The sequence below is a fragment of the Canis lupus genome, chromosome 28 (assembly GCF_003254725.2).
Source record: "Canis lupus dingo isolate Sandy chromosome 28, ASM325472v2, whole genome shotgun sequence".
NCBI classification, from domain to species: Eukaryota; Metazoa; Chordata; class Mammalia; order Carnivora; family Canidae; genus Canis; species Canis lupus.
The window spans coordinates 35,113,060-35,131,267 of NC_064270.1; the positions used below are offsets into that span (position 1 = coordinate 35,113,060).

The window sequence follows — 18,208 nt, forward strand, 5'->3', positions numbered from 1 at the left end:
TTTTTGTTTTTTTTTAATTTTTATTTATTTATGATAGTCACACACAGAGAGAGAGAGGCAGAGACATAGGCAGAAGGAGAAGCAGGCTCCATGCACCGGGAGCCCGACGTGGGATTCGATCCCGGGTCTCCAGGATCGCGCCCTGGGCCAAAGGCAGGCGCCAAACCTCTGCGCCACCCAGGGATCCCCATCTGAGTCTTGTTTTGTTCTTTGTCTCTTGGCATGTGTTGTTTCATTACTTTCTACATCTCAGACTGAGGGAAATAATTTTGATTCCTGGAAAGTTCTTACACTATCCCATTCTAGGCCTTTAGTATGGAGGGTTGAGTGTTTTCTAGTCTGGAGCTGAGCTGTGGTTTGAGATTATTTTGTTGCTCTGGTTATTTTCCATGTCCAGCAGCCTTCATGTCCCTCAAGCAGTGCCTGTGCTTAGTGTGGAGCAGGTCTGCAGAGGGTTTTTCTTAATGTCTACTCCACCTTTAGTTTAGGGCTTTCCTAAGGAAGGTGTGGGGTACCTCGGAAAGAGTCTGTCTGCATACTCCTCCAGCTCTCAGCCATAATCCATTCCTACTTGTCCTTCAGTGCTTTCAGCCTTTTAGAGAAGGAAAGAGGGCCAGTCAGGCCTTCTCAGTTGATTTGCGTAAGCCTCAATCTCAGGACTGGGTCCCTGAGTCCCTGGTTTGTGTGTGTGTAGTCTCACTGCTCCTGCCCCACCCCTGGGGTAGAGTGGTTTTTTTCTGCTCACTGCTTTATCTGCATTGACTTTCACCAGTACCCTAAGGCTGCCATTGCTTGTTGCCTTCCTCTACCTCCACCCACCTTGACTAGGCTGTGCAGATGAAGGCTTTCATTCCATGGAGAAAAGGGTCTGGGTGGGGTTGCCTGCCCTTCTGCAGCTATAGCTGGTCCCCTTGCCCAGCCTGCATGAAGGTTGCTTTCTTAGGGCTTTCACCAGAGTCCTTGAAGAGAAGCCTAGGAGACAAGGTGAACTCATCCTATACCTGCAACCCTCAGAGGCCCCACACTCCCTCGCCAGGTCTCACTCAGCCTCTACCAGCTCAGTAACTTTTAACTAAATTCTTAGTGGTACCTGGCTGCCTCTGTCCCAGGCGTGGAAGTACTTCTCTGGTGCCCTGTCTGTCCTTGGTTTTCAGACTCATTGGTTGTCTGGCAACCCCAGCTCTTTGATAGATTCATAGAAAGTCATGAACTTGTAGGTTGTCCTGCTTTGTATTGCTGGGTTTGTCAAAGGGTGGGAATGATAGTTTTTCTTGTTCTCTCCATTCTGAGCAGAAAGCCTCTCCAGTAAATGCTTTCAGATAATTCTCTGTGGCCTAAGGAGAGCTCTCATTTGGGCGGGAGCACTCAGCCTTAGGTGCCCTGTCATCTCAGCCCCGCTGTTTATCCTTGGCATCCGCTCTGTGTCTGGTCACTGCACCCAGCAGGGAGTATGTACGTGCTGTGGTTCAGCAGGTACATCTGTCTTCTGAAGAACCAAAGAACTAAAATGCGGGGGGGGGGACAGTGTGTACAGTGACACACAGTTGGCTTTTCCTGTTTAACAGCAGCAGGTAGAGAATGTTAAAATTTTTCCTTGGTTTCCACAAGGTGGCAATATAAATAAATACATTTGAGAAACAGTGATTCACCAATTTTCACAAATTGATAGTTTGAGTAGTTAGCTAACAGGTAACAGTTCAGTCCTAACAATATCTTTTATAAACATAACTTACAGGGTGCCTCGGTGGTTTAGTCGGTTAAGTGGTCAGCTCTTGGTTGCAGCTCAGGTCATGATCCCAGGGTTGTAAGATTGAGCCCTGAGTCTGGCTCTGCACTGGGCATGGAGCCTCCTTAAGATTCTCTCTCCCTCGAGAGCGCTTGTGCACTCTCTCTCTAATAAATAATATCTTTAAAAAAAAAAAACATCATATGTATGGCTTAAGTAATTCTTATTTAGTGAAGAGTCTTCTAACCTGTTTTTTCAGGTTATTAATATTCTGCAGAAAAAATGTAATCTAAAGTTTTCATGCATAATGTATAAAATCCTATTTACCTAATTTGTGTTCATTTTTCAAGGTTTGTTAAAGACTATTAAACGTGATATTTGTGTTTATACGTTAATATGTTGATAGGCTTTGAAACAGAAAACTGGTTACTGAGTTATTGACTGTTTCTCCTGTGTCACTGGAGGGGAGGAGGAGGAAGGCCTCCCTTGCTGAGACCCTGCTGTCTCACCATGAATCTGTGAGCATTCCTGCTTAGAGTAAAGGGAGATCAGAACTAGACTTTTCTTTTTTAAATGTATTTATTTGAAAAAGAGAGAAAGGGGGACAGAAAACAAGTGGGGGGAGGGGCAGAGGGAACAGCAAACTCCCCGCTGAGCAAGGAGCCCGACTTGGGGCTCCATCCCTGGACCCTGAGCCAAAGCCAGATGCCTAACCACCTGAGCCACCCAGGCGCCCCAGAACTAGACTTTAAAAGAAAGAAAATATAATAATTTTGTGTTTTGTTTTGATTATTCTCTACCCACCACACCCCTGCTGGGGAAAAAAACACACACACACAGTTTAGTAATTAAAAATCTTAATTTTCTTAGAATCTTCTTATGACAACTCCCTCTATGGCAACCAGTATTGTCCTGCTAGAAATGCTTGTTTTGTCTGTTGGGTTATATTTTTTCATTTTGAATGAAGAATTTTACTCTTGTACTTTATTTTAATATTCATTGCTTTAGCAGACTGGAGCCCCTTGATCTTTTTTTGATGGCTTTGGGGGTTCATAGAATGAAAAATAGAAGTAATCTCTGCAGGTTTGGAAAACCTTTGACCATGTGCAGAGAGCAGATCTTTTATATTTATGGGCTATTCCTGGCCAGGTATGTACATTTAGTAATTGGTTAAGATTATTAAAAGGAAAATAAAGGAGTGTTAGTTGCCTTTGGATAAAAGATAAGCCCGCAAAATGCTGGGACCTTTCTTGTTAGAGTTCATGGTTTAGTGAGACTATTGATGAGAGTTGATTTCCATTAAGAATGGAAATCATGGGCAGCCCCCGTGGCGCAGCGGTTTAGTGCCGCCTGCAGCCTGAGGTGTGATCCTGGAGACCCAGGATCGAGTCCCGTGTCGGGCTCCCTGCATGGAGCCTGCTTCTCCCTTTGCCTGTGTCTCTGCCTCTCTCTCTGTGTGTGTGTGTGTCTATGAATAAATAAATAAAATCTAAAAAAAAAAAAAAAAAAAAAAAAAAAACAGAATGGAAATCATTTGTAGAAATTGGAAGATGAAGATTTAAGGTTCAGGATTAGGATTAGAACAAATCTCAAATGTTTTAAATGTATGATCCCAGCAGCCATGGGTTATCTTCCAGCACCCAGCTAAATGAGGTATCATTGTCCATGAAGAATGCATTTTTGGAGCACTGGTTCTGATAGTTAAGTACTGATGCCTTAATTTGTCAGGAGTTTAAGTTTCTCATAAGGTTATCAGAGGTTTTGTAAATGTCACCCCCACTCAAAAATAAGTACATCACCATCTTAGGCCCGAACTGTAGGCAGCAAATGCATTTTGCATAGTCACTTTGTGCCCTGGGTGGTTTGACGGGAAGAGAGATTTACCTGATAAAATAAGTAGTACTAAGAGGGAGAAGAGAAACGGGTCCAGGGAGGGTTTTGCAGAGCCCACACTCCTTCCCGCTTGGGCCCGTGGGCAGTCCCAGTATGGACAGGTGTTGAGGAGGAGAAAGTGGAGCCACGAAGAGGACTCCTTATAGCCTGAGCCTTGATGTGCACCAGAGGGAGGTTCTAGACTCCTGGTTTACCGTGTGGCTGGCCTGATGGGTACATGGGAACATTTGTACTTTGGCAAATGGAAAGAACATAGCATTTGAAGTCAGAGAATATAATGTTTTGACCCCAATCCAAACTATTTAGTCCTTCTGGGCCTTGGTTTTTACATCTGTAAGGTAGGAATATTACTAGTCCTTGCCCTTCTGGGGCAGCAGGTTATCATGCGGTTCAGATCTAGACACACGTATGAGGAATCGAGCCGCAGTTAGCTGGTCATGGTCTGAATTACGTCTGGACTCAAAAGGAAAAAAAGGATGCTAGAGATGAACTGCCATGTAATTAGTAGTCTTTTCTCCTAGTGACATAAATAGAACCCATGAATCTATCCTGTGGGGGACATATTTTCAGAACAAACAAGTTTTTGTTCAAAAAGTTGTTAAGTGGAGTATGTCTAGAACCCTGCACCTGGGCAATGGGGGGGGCATCCTTCACCAGAAGCTGCTCGGAGAGTTGAACTGCAGTGAGGTGGAGTAGTTCCCGAGTCTGGAGTCCATGCTTCAGTCCTATGCAATTCTGGCTCCACGGAGAGCAGCCCCACGGTCAGGCTGGTTGATCTGAGGGGCATTGGGCTCAGCACAAAGAAGGGAGCAGATAGCGGACAGCCTCCCGTGCCTAGCCCTTCCCTGCTGGACCTTCTTCACAGCGTGGTCATCTGACCCGCTCTGTTTTTTGTGTAATGCACGTCGTCCCACCACTCCTACCTCAGTAGAACTCGGGTGCTGTGAGGGCAGGGACTCTTGGTCTGCCTTGTCCACTGAGTGTCAAGAGCAGTTCCCAGTACACAGTAGGCGCTCAAATATTTGTAAAAAGAAGGAACGTTGGTTCTAATTGATATATTGAAGTAAATGTCTACAGACAGGCCTATAAGCAGTAGATGCAAGAAGGTAAGTATGGAATAAGCATTAATAGAACACCTGCTTCCAGGGATCCCTGGGTGGCTCAGCGATTTAGCACCTGCCTTTGGCCCAGGGCACGATCCTGGAGACCCGGGATCGAGTCCCACGTCAGGCTCCTGGCATGGAGCTTGCTTCTCCCTCTGCCTGTGTCTCTGCCTTTCTCTCTCTCTCTCTATGTCTACCCTGAATAAATAAAATCTTTAAAAAAAAAAAAAAATGAACAGGGATCCCTGGGTGGCGCAGCGGTTTAGCGCCTGCCTTTGGCCCAGGGTGCGATCCTGGAGACCCGGGATCGAATCCCACGTCGGGCTCCCGGTGCATGGAGCCTGCTTCTCCCTCTGCCTATGTCTCTGTCTCTCTCTCTCTCTCTCTCACTGTGTGCCTATCATAAATAAGTAAAATAAAATTTAAAAAAAATTAAAAAAAAACACCTGCTTCCCTGTGAAAAGTGACGGCCTGTTCCTGTTTATTTTTGGATTTTTTGAACTGCAGCTGGGCATCGCAGTGCACTTCACTTCCTTTTTTATTTTTGTTTTAACACAGCAGTAATACTGACGAAGATGGAGTCCTCAAAACCAACAAGCAGATTTACTCCCAGCTTTTGAGAGCTACTGCTAACAAAAATGCAACTCTTCTGGAAAGAATCGACGTGCTCCTCCATTTGCTGGATCAGCTTGCTCGAGGTGGCGGTGGCGTGCAGTGACTCGTGCCTGATGCTCCGGCCGCAGAAATGCTGTCAGGCAGTGCCTTCCACTCTTGGAGGCTAGTTTGTCCATTCGGTGCTTCGTTTTATTAAATATGAGGGAAATAGCCACTTAAACAGGCTCAGCAGTGGAAACAGATTCTCTCTTCCCATGACAGATCATGGTTGAGTTCTTTGACTTCTTCATCTGAAGTGCTAAAATCAGAATCAGACTTCGAGCTCCCAGCAGTTCTTTCTTTGAGAAGTACAGGGTACCTCAGTGTTGACACACACGCTGTGCTGCAGGTACACTGCTAGACAGTTCTGAAATATGTTAAGCTATGTGAGTTTAAGATAATTATTTTGGATGATGTTACTTTGGTCAAGGAAACTTTTATCCAGATGATTTTAGTGGTTCCAGTGGGTTAAGGAAATGTCCTGTGCATCTACTTGTCTCCTTCTTGGTCGCACAGAAGGAAGCCCGCTCTCCTTCAACGTCAGCGCAGCAGTTTGTGGAGACTGGCCATCGTGCGAGTTTCTGTATTTAGTGCATGTTCGGAAAGGATCCGCTTTTCTTTGACTTTGTATGACAGTTGATCAAGAATAGGTACTATTCCCCCCACCACCACCTTTTTTTTCATGTTAAACTTGAAACTGTGAATAAGGTAAGAAAACTATTTTGAATAAATAAATTATTTATTTAAAATGTCTTCGTATTTTTCCATTTCACATTCTTCACTTTGTAAAATTCATTCATTAAACCAGTTCGAATCAAAACTCAAAAGATTAAAACATTAAAAAATTGTGCCACCCACTGAATTCTCACTAGAACATCACACTCGTTACTTGCCACTGTTGCTGTGCAGCTCTTGTCCGGTTGCATACAAACTTCTCTATTCTTTTCTGTGCCTACAGCGTGCGATGCTGCACTTGTCCTGTCAATCTCAGGGAACAAACATCAAGCATACCCTTGCCTGTCGGGTGGATGGTCGGGACATTAGGCGTGAGGCCTTTGTAGACAAGAGCTTGTCCTGCCTCCAGGTCCAGAGTGCCAGCCCAACCTCCTTCATGCCATCTTCAGGTCCCTTGGGCTGCCGATCCTGCACTTTGGCCGGCAACCCATCCGCTCACCAGCCACACCTCTCCGGAGGAATCTGAACTCTACAGAAAAGTGTCTGGAATAAACTTGTTTTAAGCTGAATTTTTACAGATTGGCTTTCTCAGGCGCCAAGTCTTTCAGGTGTTTTCCTTGGCAGTGAGGGGACTCCAATCCTAGCTTGGCAGAGCTACGCCTGGCCGTCTGTCCACTCCCTCATTACTTAGTTTGCATTTCCTTGGGACAGATTTGCATCCATTTTCACAAATCACTGAAGCATTTAGAGTTCTAAGTCATGAAGCAGATGCACAGAGTCTGCAAAGTCTCCTGCCAGGACAGCTGTTACTCCGCTTCCCCCTTGGTCAGGTGCTGTCTCCACTAGCTCAGCCTGCACGCTTCCACTGAGGTCTCATTCTGAAGTAGGCTGGTGCCTGATGTCGTGTTCCCGGTCTTGTTTTCTGGCCGCTCCTTGGCTGAACAGCCTTTTAGTCGAGAAGAATACTTGTTTTTAAGCAAGAAGATCCCAATTCTGGCTGTCTTCCCTTGTCAGCAAGAATACGAACATCCCTACGGGGGAAGGAGAGGTCTTTTTAAAAATGTTTTTGTAGTCTGCAGATTTTACACTAGTGCTTCTTGAAGTGCTGGTGTCTTAGCTCACTGGACAAGAACTGGGCCGCCTGTGGCCTGATCACCGAGAGGACTTGTCTTGAAGTGACTTTTGGTCCAGGGATGGAGAGGAGGTGCCAGGGCGCTGACTGGCTGGAGCGAGGCGGCGATGGTCACCGGCAACCACTGGGTCTGACTCTGGGAAGGACACAAGCGTGAACCAGAGTTTCCCTGACTAGAAACGTGCACAGAGGCGCCCTGACACTCAATAGCTGTGAAGCTCAGAGAAATACATAGAAAACCTTCCGTACGCTGTCAAGTATTTGAAAAATAGAAATTGCCATGACAGGAATTGGGTGTAGTCAGTCTGGAATCCGACCTTTCCCACCAAATCCCCACGTTCTCGATGCTTCCAGGGAGCTGCATTCCCTTCCACGACTGGACCCTATGGCTGTGGCTACGTCCCCATTCACCCATGAAACAGGTGTAGGGGTGGACAGACAGGGATTCCTCAGGATTCTTTTTTTTAAACCTTTCCTAAAAGATTGCTAAAAATCATTCCCTGAATAATTTTTTTTTGCCTGAGAAATTGACTTTTAAACCAAATATTTCAAAAGTTTGAGTAATGCTTTTTCCATCGCATTTTAGCCCTACTTGCTTTGGTTACTAAACATCTGGTTTGTTTTCTTTGTAAAAGAAATCAGACTTTCTCTCAGAAGAGAAATCCTTTGAGTCCATTTGCCTATTTTTCTCATTACACAGTCAGGGTGGAGGCATGGACGTCACAAATGTCAAACCACCGCTCTGAGATTGACTGCTTTGGAAATAAGCCGTTTGAAGGAAGCCAAGAATGCTGTTGTTTGTCTTTGTCGTTAACTACTTTCCAGTATGCACTGCCTTTGAAAAAGAAAAGGGAGTTGTGTGCGTAGGAGTAATAGGCTGAGTCTATATTCCTGAAGGGATGGTTCTGTGGCTCTATTCCCGGAAACACTTCAGTGATCTTCATTGGATAAGAATCAAGTACTTGATTTCTATTGACGTCAAATGCAAACACCTGTAAAGCCAAGTGAGAAAGTAAGACTGGCTTTTCTGAAAACTATTGATTTTTAAGTTAATTTATAGGAATGAGGTAATAAGTAAAGCTGTGGCTTGGCACCAAACTCTCTGGGCTTGAAGTTCTTTCATTTTCTGTATGATGGGATCTGCTGTGGCCAGAGAGGTCTGAGGCAATTGAGAACAACTCTGAACTAAAAACTTGAATTTTAAGTAGGGGACACAGAAGCAACACCAGGCTGGAAACCTCCTACTTACGAGGGACTCTTTGAAGAAGTAAATTAACTGCTTTCTTCGGTCATAAAAGGCAGTGTCCAGGGGACTTGGGATGCCAGGAAATCCTTCTGAAATCAATTTGGGGTAGATGTTTCCTTGTTCATCTTCTGTGTAGGCCTGATCCTTGTCACTGTCGTATCTCCAGTATTGATTTCCTGACCAATAAAAAAAAAAAAAATGCTAAATTACCATTTAATTACAGCCAACGATGAAGAGGGACTGCTTTCAACACAGGTCTCAGTCAACCATGACCCCAGCGGCTAAGGGAAGCCTCCGTTGCGATGAATGATTCCCCAGGTCTTGAACTACTAGATTCCAGTAATCACTGCTGCTGTTAAAAATGTCGGTTGCCTTTTGCACGGCACTCCAGCCCCCGAGCGCTCATCAAAAGCAACAACAAAAGGACAAAAATGTGGTCTTTTTCACATAAGCATCTTACTCTTTTTCATCTTCCTACATAGTCTCAAGATTTTCCTTTTACACGTTAGAGACCCATGGGTCGTCCTGAATCCTTTTCCTACCGTCAACATAAGCCCTCTTTTTACAGAAGACAACCATAATGCTTCTGATGGGGTTTTGCTTTCTTTCAGTGTTTTAGAATCCGGTAGTTCAAGCCCATGGTACCAGTGAGGGAACTGGAGGAGAGAGCTGAAGCGGTAAGGGAATCCAGGTTGGCAGCCTGGGCCTCCCGCACTCCAGCCACGCCGCTCCACCCACTGTCCCAAAGTCCCGGCTTGTCATTTGGCTCTGTTTCTTTTCAAGCCCCACATGCTAATTCCATGCTCTGAAACAGCACAGGATTCTAAGCTCTCCTTATTAGTCCCTAATCCTGAATATTGGCACACTGTCAGCATAAATTAGAGCAAGTCTACAGAGTTAGATATTTTTGTGTTCACAACTTACACCACATCACAGCCAGTTACATTCCTTAGCAACGAACCACATGAGGCCTCCCTCTCCCTCCCTCACCCCCACCCTACCCCACCCGGGAAGGTTCGCCATCGAGAAAGAACAGTGATGTGTGTCCCGCCGAGGGTGCCATTCAAACTGGAATACTTTTTTGAATTTAAAGTATTCACAGCAAGTTCCCTTTAATAAGATGTTTTTAAAGATCCAAGAATAAAATCCAGCTGAATGGTAGCAATCCCCCCGATGACCTAATTCTATAATTGAGAGTCCCCGAGTGTCGCCAATATAAATTCTAGTCCAGGACCTCTTACGTCCCTGCAAGCTGTGCTTCCAACTCTGGAAGACGAACTAGGACGGTCCACCCTGGGCAATTTCTTGATGTCACTGAACTAAAAGAATTCTTCCTTTGTGTGATGTGAGGACAATTAAGGCCAAATTCATACGCTGGTTTCTTACAGCAAATCCGCATGAAGCATCCTTTCGGTTGGGCTCTTGCCTCACTGAGTCCAGCGCGATTTAAGGCAATAGGGTCGTATTACCGGGAGTCAGGCAGAGAGGACACGGCTTACCTCTAGGGCGTAAGTTTGGGGAAGGGGAAGAGAAAGTAGCAACCACAGAATCTTGTTTGTGGTTAGATATCTGGTTTGCCAGGGCGGCCAGCCTCGATGACGGGGACACAGACAGGCTCTGGGCATGGCGCCCTGTGAGTGAGGGGAAGCAGCAGCAAGGGAGCCTTGGCCTGCCTGCTCTGTGTGTCCCCCCTGCCCAGGACCCCCACCCCAGTTTCCACCTTCCAGCAAAACACTGATCCTTCCTGCTGGGAAACTGCACAGATTCCTCAGTGCCCACTGGGTGAAGTCCAGGCCCTGAGCAGGGAGGCTCTCGATGCCCAGGCTGACCCTGACTTTCCAAACTAATCTCACCCTATGTGACCCTGTCGCACCTTCACAGGCTCAGCTGTCCCTTGGATCTGCGTCTTCATCCTCGCTCACTCTGAAGCCCACCCCCTGCCCCTCACCTGCACCTCCCCCATCTCACTATTCCTGGTGTCCCTTTCTGGGCACCCAGGGACCTGCGCATCCTCCAAGGTGACTCCAGCATCTGGTTCCAGGCGGCAGTGGTCACCTTGTCCGCTCCCCCTCCCTTGCACCACGTAACTCTAGCAGTCGGCTTCTAAGGTCTTTTCTTTCCAGAACTAGTTAAAACCTCTGAAGGGAGGGCCCATCCTTACGGGTCTTCGGCAACCACCTCAGGGCCTGGCACAGTTGGTTCACCACCCATTCATTCGTTCAGTTGTGAATGTGAGGCATTCAGGGCCTTCTTACAGAGATCAGGGGATACGACACGGTCCCTGTGCTCACAGAGCTCACAGTCTGATGGAACAAAGGGGTGCGTAACTGCAAGGGCATGAGAATAAGCTTCCCTGGGATGGGGCTCAAACATTTGTTCTATAATAAAGAAATAGAGCTGTCCATAAGAACCTCTACCTTTAAAAAAATAACGTTCGTCTCTTCTCCACGTCCAGAGGTGGACAAAAGCGTCGATGTGTTGTGTTGGGATCCCGTGCCAGCCACTGAGGATTTGGATAGGATCCCCGTAGCGCGTCCGGTTGTTTCGATTTTCATAAAGCCAGTACCAGCTGTTGCGGAAAAAGTAGGTGCTAAATCTCATCCTCACGGCCCCGTGTTGGTTTCTCTCCTTGCGAATCCAGTCAAACGCGGTATCGAAGGATCCTTCACATGAACCTGAAAAAAGAAAAAAGCCCAACCACTCGTCACCTGGTGCAAAAACCAACAGCTGCTACGTTCACGCGTGACTCGAACAGAGACAACTTCGAAGATTGAGTTTTCCACTGAACTGTCCTAAAGCACGACGCCACACGAGATTGGCAGTGGGCCTTCCCAGCCCAGCAGAAGGAGCTGGAGGGGGCCCGCTGGCTGCCGCAGTGCAGCTCGCACGGGCCCTTCTGGCTAACCTGCACCCAGGACACCGGGTCACTCTCTGAAGGGTCTCGATTTGGATGCTGGTTATGTGATCACCCTAAATATAGCTGACGCCTCTTTTTCTTTTTAAAGATTTTATTTATGAGAGACACGAGAGAGGCAGAGGCACAGGCAGAGGGAGAAGCAGGCTCCATGCAGGGAGCCCGATGTGGGACTCGATCCCAGGATCCTGAGGTCACGCCCTAAGCCAAAGGGAGATGCTCACCCCCTGAGCCACCCGGGCGCCCCTAGCTGATGCCTCTTGATGGCTCATCTGACTTCATTAGAGGCAAGAAGTTTGGTTCTGGGCACAGACGAGAGTAAGACTTCCTCTGATGGAAATAAATGCATCCTGGAGTTTATGATGCTGAGAGCTTCTTTGCATAGAATGGTTTGCGTGGAACAGAAATGGGGGTGCTCTCCGTTTTGAGTAAGAAGGGGAAGGGAGCTTGCTTTCCCTACAGCCTCAATGCTAGGTCACGAATCACTTCAATTAAATAATGAACCATCAGGCAGCCCGGGTGGCGCAGCGATTTAGTGCTGCCTTTGGCCCAGGGCATGATCCTGGAGTCCCAGGATCGAATCCCACCTTGGGCTCCCTGCGTGGAGCCTGCTTCTCCCTCTGCCTGTGTCTCTGCCTCTCTCTCTATGTCTCTCATGAGTAAATAAATAAAATCTTAAAATAAAAAAAAAAAGCCATTAACACTTTGGCCTGAACAATTCAAAACCGACTGAAGTTGATCCGGACAAGGTTTCTGCTGCCCTTTGCCTTAGGAAGGCAGGAAACTTCTCCCAGGGGCCTCCGGTGCCTGCAGCTCCCAGGAGGTGCCACCGCCTGGGGCCCACCCCACTGCTCTTTAGGAAACCACCACGTTCTGCTCCTTCCTGGTAGCACACGGGAGCCAGGTCACATGAGGGACCACCGTGGGCGTGCTCGCTCGGACCCCGCGGCTACGGGTGGGGCAAGACCACCTTTAGGGAAGAGAATCGGCCTCACAGAGCTGTGCTGTCCGGGCCAGGCCCCCAGGCAGGAACGCTCTAGAATATGGTGTGTCCTCTGTGAGCCGTGGAGGAGCTCCCAGAACATTCTATCTTACCGTACAGCTTCTGAATTGCTTTTCTGTCTGACCAGTCCAGCTCAAAGACGGGCTCCTGCGGAACGTAGTTGGGCTGCATTATGGATCCCGCCCTGTAGGTGTGCGGCAGGCCGAGGACGTGGCCGATTTCGTGGACGGCCACCTGGAAGGGAACACACGGCCGGGGCAGTGCCAACCCGGGGGTCTCAGTGTCTCGTGGACCCCCCACCCCCACCCCCACTCCAGGGCAGGGCTGGGCTTCAGGGGGCCAGCCCTCGACCCGGAGGCGGGGAGGGACCGGGAGCCTCGGGGCCTTTCTGCGAAGGCTGCGGCCCCCCCGGAGCAGCTCCGGCCGCCAGCCCGGCCCCACCGCCCTTTGCCGCTCACGGCAGGCGAGCCGCTGGCACCCACGTACTTTGAGGAGGCTGATGCCCGCGTCACTGGTGGGAGGCGTGAAGTGTTCGTCGTCGTCGAAGTGGATGTCGCCCAGGCGCCAGGCGTGGGCAAACTCCTGCCCGCTGCCATCAAAAACCCGAGGACAGCCCAGGTGCCGGCCTGGCAGGGGGAGGGGGACACAGACGGTTCGCGGCCCGGCGCTGGTGGTCCACGAGCGGAAGCAAGCCCTGGCTCGTGCACCGAGTGCTGGCACGCCTAAAGTCTTGGAAGACGGAGCTGCACAGCCAGCCTGGGGGAGCCCGGGGGAGGGGGGACGAGGGGGGCCGTCCAAAGGCCTCGGGAGGAGGGGAGGACGCAGGTCTGAGCTGGAGCCTACCAGCTGACTGGTCAGGAGCGAAGGAGGTGCTGCCCAGGGGTCCCAGGCCCCCCAGGGTAGTCCTCAGCGCCCGTGTGGGCCTCACCGGAGGGCCCTAATCCAGCCAGACCAGCAGGGCGGGCGAGCGTCCCTAGCTCCCAGGTGGGCCGCAGAGGAGTGACTTGGCCCCGCCCCGCCCCACCCGGCTGGGAGCACCCCGACGGCCAGCACCCCGACCTCCCGGAGGGGCAGGGGGCGCCTGCGGGGCAGGAGTCCTAGCACAGCAGCTCCCGCGGAGGGGCTGCCGTAGGCCCAGCCCCGGGCGCCCTCAGGCCCCCCAGGGGGCTGTGCAGGTGACCCGAGTGGGGTTCCCCGGCGGCCTGGGGTCTTGGGCCTTCTCACCCCGCCCGAAGGCCAGCTTGATGTCCACGGCGGCCCCGGGGGCGGCCAGGTCCTCGCGGAAGTGCAGCGGCATCACCTCGCTCCACATCCTGAAGGCCAGCCTGAGGATGCGCCTCTGCTCGGCCTCGGCCAGCTGCCCGCTGGCGCCCTCCCGCAGCAGCCGCCAGCTCAGGGTCCGCTTGGCGAAGGCCCGGGGCGCCCCGCGCGGCGCGGAGACCTCAGGCGGCGGGGCCCCGGGCGGCGGCGGCGGCGGCAGGAAGCGCTTGGGGCGCGGCGGGGCGGCGGGGGGCGGCAGGGCCCGGGTGTCGGGGACCCCGCAGCGCGGCCTGTTCATGGCCGCCAGGGTGGCCGCGTCCAGGCGCCCGCTGGCCGGCAGCGCGTTGACCTTCTGGAACCTGCGCACGGCCTGGGCCAGGGCGGCGGCGGCGGGGGGGGCCCGGGGCCCGCGGGGCGCGTCGGCCCAGCCGTACTTGGACAGGAATCGCTGGGGAGACACGGAGGCACCGGCCGGCGGGCCGGGGGCGCGGACTGAGCGGCCTTTCCAGTGCGGGGTACCGGCGGGTTGCGGGAGGCCCCACCTGTGGCTGCGCGCGCTCGCGTGTAGGTGCCCACCTGCGTGTGCGCGTGTCCGCGTCTGCACGTGTCTGCAAGTGCGCATGTGTCCGTGTAGGTGACCACCTGCGTGTGTGCGAGTCTGCATCTGCACGTGCCTGCGTGAGCACGTGTCTGAGTGTGCCCGTGCCTGCGTGTGCACATTCCCGTGTCGGTGCCCACCTGCGTGTGCACGTCCCGGTGTCAGTGCCCCCCTGCGTGCGCACGTGTCTGCGTGTGCACATTCCCGTGTCGGTGCCCACCTGCGTGTGTACATCCCGGTGTCAGTGCCCCCCTGCGTGTGCACGTGTCTGTGTGCGCACATTCCCGTGTCGGTGCCCACCTGCGTGTGCACGTCCCGGTGTCAGTGCCCACCTGCTTGGGCACGTGTATGCGTGTGCACATTCCCGTGTAGGTGCCCACCTGCGTGTGCACGTCCCGGTGTCGGTGCCCCCCTGCGTGCGCACGTGTCTGCGTGTGCACATTCCCGTGTCGGTGCCCACCTGCGTGTGCACGTCCCGGTGTCAGTGCCCACCTGCTTGGGCACGTGTATGCGTGTGCACATTCCCGTGTAGGTGCCCACCTGCGTGTGCACGTCCCGGTGTCGGTGCCCCCCTGCGTGCGCACGTGTCTGTGTGCGCACATTCCCGTGTCGGTGCCCACCTGCGTGTGCCCGTCCCCGTCTGACTGTGCCGCGCCTGCGGGCCCGGGGCCGCCTACCTGCGCGGCGGGAAGGTCGGCGATGGGCTGCGCCCGGCGGGGCGGCGCGGGCTCCAGGTCGGGGCGGTCGCGGCTGCGGAGGAGCGGCTCGGGCCGCGCGGGCGGGGGGGCGGCGAGCCCGCAGAGCAGCAGCGCGCGGAGGACCGCGGGGGCGCCCGGCATGGCCCCGGGAGCTCGGCCCGCCCGCCCGGCTGCGTCCGGCCCGGCCCGAGGCTTTATGGGCGGCCGCGGGGAGCCTCGCGGGCGAGTGTGCGCCGGCGCGGGCGGTCCGGGGCGCGGCCCTTTGAAGCCCCCAGGGGCGCCTTCTTGTTGGAGCGACGATGTTGGCGGCCCGCGGGCAATTGCCTCCCCAGCGGGCGCCGCCTGCGGGTCCCATTCCTATGGCGACGGGCCGCGGGCGGCAGGTGCCCCGGGGCGGGGGTGGGGGGGCTGGGGGTGGGGGACGGGGTGGGGGGGCTGCGGCTCCCCCCCCCCCCCCGCCCAAGGCCCCAGCCTCGCCCCTAGCAACCCTGCGCCCTTACCCCCGGACCGCAGTGGGCTCGCAGCCTGCGTCCACTTTCTTCCTAGGTTAGCTGGGGTGCGGGGGTTTTTTCTCTGATCTTTTGTTTTTGTTTCTTTTTATAAAAGGAATAATCTAGGAAAATAAGGATTTTAAAAGTACTGAGGATCAAGGAGGAAATCCAGTGATTCAGGTGCTGACACTCAGGTGAACGCGCTCGCAGGTGCCCGGGCAGTGTTTGTGTCCGGCCACCTTCATAGACATCGTGTCCTCTATCCTGTTACCTAAAACCCCGTGGGCGGTCCTGGGCACCCTTCTGGGTTCCTGAATGTAGGCGTTTATCATCCGAGCTAATGGCTTGTCCTAGTCTGCGGGCCAGGAGTTTTCCATGAGGTTCAACTAGAGTCCCCTGAAGTTCTAGAACCGCCCCGCACGAACGAGTCTCTGGGAAAGGAGGGGGGGGGGCAGGGAAGAAGACTAGGCGGGGCCAGGCTCAGCCGCCTGCAATTTGTCACTGGTCACGTCCAGGAGCCTGAGGGAAGGGAGGAAGGCCCTCCAGGCACCACCGCTGCAGGGGAGAGCTGGGAGTGCGAGGCCGCGGGTCTGACAGCAGCACAGGTGCGGGTGTGGGGCGCCGTCCTTCAGCTGCTCATTCAGCACAGTCCTTGTTCTCCTGGGGACAGGGAGTAGGGAACTGAACGTGATGGACTCATTCTTTGCCCTTAAGTGGAGGAGGCGGACAGTAAACAAAACAATGATGAAAGATTCAAATAGTGACAGGCAGTCAATATTCAGGTGGCCGTGAATATTTGCGAGAGGTTCACCTCTCGCAAAGGTGAAATGGAAGCAATGGAAGAAAAGTACGAGGGATACCGTCACCCGTGATTGGGGATTCATGGGTGGTGTGGGCAAAGGAAAGGACACGTGCAAAGGCCCTGAGGCGGGCCCCACACCTGGCAGTGCCGTGGATGTCGGAGAGGGGGAAGGAGGGGGAGGGGAGGATAGGAAAGAGGGTGATGGGAAGGTGATGGACCCGGAGGTCAGATAATTTGCATTCTACCCTAAGTTCATGGGGATTTTTTGAGGAGAGTGACTTTATGGATTCATTATTTAAAGGATCCTCCTGGGGATCCCTGGGTGGCTCAATGGTTTAGCACCTGTCTTTGGCCTGGGGCATGATCCTGGAGTCCCAGGATCGAGTCCCACATCAGACTTCCTGCATGTAGCCTGCTTCTTCCTCTGCCTGTGTCTCTGTGTCTCTCATTAATAAGTAAATAAAATATTTCAAAATAAAAAAAATAAAAATAAAAAATAAAGGATCCTCCTGGGGCGCCTGACTGGCTCAGAGGAGCAGGTGACTCTCGATCTCAGGGTTGTGTGAGCCCCACGTTGGGTGTAGAGATTACTTAGATACAGAGACGTAAAAGAATCTTCCCAGCTGCTCTATGGAAGAGCGATAAAAAGGGGGTGCGGCCCAGAGGCAGGTGCCGATGGCCCCCTCTGGCCGGGCAGTCCCTCCTGCAGGCCCCAGCAGCCCTTCTGTGCCAGGTTGGTCTGACGGCCCTGTACCCTGAGACCCCTCATGGGGCTCCAGGATATTGGGGTTCCCGAGCAGGGCACAGTTCCAGGCTGTTCCGGGGGGACCCGTTCCCAGTGAGGGCCCTGGAGCAGGTGCTTGTCCTCACACCGGTGCTGCCGTGGCAAGGCCAGCCCCGGTGACATCAGGGGGTTGTGCCCACGGGGAGCCGGGACACCTGTCAGGCTACCCGCACAGCCCCGCTCGGTTCCTGTCGGCTCACAGATGGCAGGGGCGGCCACGTACCAGGTGGGGACACGAGCGAGCGGGGGTGTGGGGGGCATGACTATGGAGTGGGGGGGCCTGTGTACTCGAAACCCTCCCAGGACTGTCCAGGGGTAACGGGTCCCCGCACCCGCCTGCCAGATGGATCTTGGAAGTTTATCAAGAGGCCCTACCTGGGCCGAGTCACATAAACTGTGTGTTTTCCTGGGGGGGGGGGGGGTCTTTTTTAAATGTAAATTCACTTAACGTCTGGTGTATTACTAGTTTCAGAGGTAGAGGTGACTCGTCAGTCTTAGAGAACACCCAGTGCTCATGACGTCATGTGCCCTCCTTCATGCCCTCACCCCGTTACCCCATCTCCCCCACTGCAGCGGCCCTGTTTGTTTCCTATGATTACGAGTCTCTCTCTCTCTCTCTTTTTTTTTTTTTTAAGAAATATTGTATTTGAGAGAGAGAGGCAGAAAGGGAGAGAGAGCCGGAGCAGGGGCTACGGGCAGAGGCAGAGGGAGAAGCAGGTTCCCTGCAGGAAGCCCGACGTGGGACTCGATCCCGGGACCCCGGGATCACGCCCTGGGCCCAAGGCCGGCGCTCAACGGCTGAGCCCCCCAGGCGCCCCGACAGTCTCCCTCTCGGATTTCATCGTGTTTTATCTTCCCTGGCTGTTTCCCGGGGCTGCGGGGGGCGTCCCGTGCGCCCGTCGGAGATGCTCTCGGCCTAACGCGCCCCTTTTATCCGTTGTGTCTTCCACAGAATTAGTGTCACTGTTTGGGTCGCTTCGTTCTGTGCAGGTGTTTTCAACACCACGTCACCTGTCGAGGCCACGTCCCTGGAACAGCCTCTGGGAGCGGGAAGGGCAGGCAGAGCAGCGCCCACATCCAAGGACCGCCTGGGTCCAGCTCCCGGGTCAGTCGGTGGGCGCGGCTTCTCGATGACCTTCCCCAGCAGGGCCGTTCTGATGACCGAGGGCCGCCCAGCCTCGGCTGTGTCCGCAGGCCCCCACTCCCACCTGCCTCCTACGGACGTGCTC

At 53.0% G+C, this 18,208-nt stretch overlaps 2 protein-coding genes across 8 annotated transcripts in view; one reads left to right on the forward strand and one right to left on the reverse strand.

Annotated features, from left to right (window-relative positions):
• EDRF1 (erythroid differentiation regulatory factor 1) overlaps nt 1–6,129 on the forward strand; it is a 43,552-nt gene extending 37,423 nt beyond the window's left edge. For 5 of the 7 annotated variants that reach the window (XM_049103330.1, XM_025467591.3, XM_049103333.1 and 2 more), the window contains one exon: nt 5,281–6,129. In XM_049103330.1, coding sequence (XP_048959287.1) covers nt 5,281–5,440 — 160 coding nt within the window. In that variant the 3' untranslated portion in view covers nt 5,441–6,129. The remainder of the gene's footprint in view (nt 1–5,280) is intronic. The other 2 variants (XM_049103334.1, XM_049103331.1) reach the window with 2 other exon arrangements.
• A 1,133-nt stretch (nt 6,130–7,262) lies between these two features.
• On the reverse strand, nt 7,263–15,043 carry MMP21 (matrix metallopeptidase 21). The gene is made up of 7 exons (XM_035707832.2): nt 14,882–15,043; nt 13,571–14,054; nt 12,833–12,972; nt 12,439–12,580; nt 10,847–11,104; nt 8,433–8,605; nt 7,263–8,175 (listed from the first exon to the last, which is right to left on the reverse strand). The coding sequence occupies exons 1-7, from the start codon at nt 15,041–15,043 to the stop codon at nt 7,876–7,878; spliced, it is 1,659 nt and encodes a 552-aa protein (XP_035563725.1). The 3' UTR covers nt 7,263–7,875.
• Between the last annotated feature and the right edge of the window lie 3,165 nt (nt 15,044–18,208).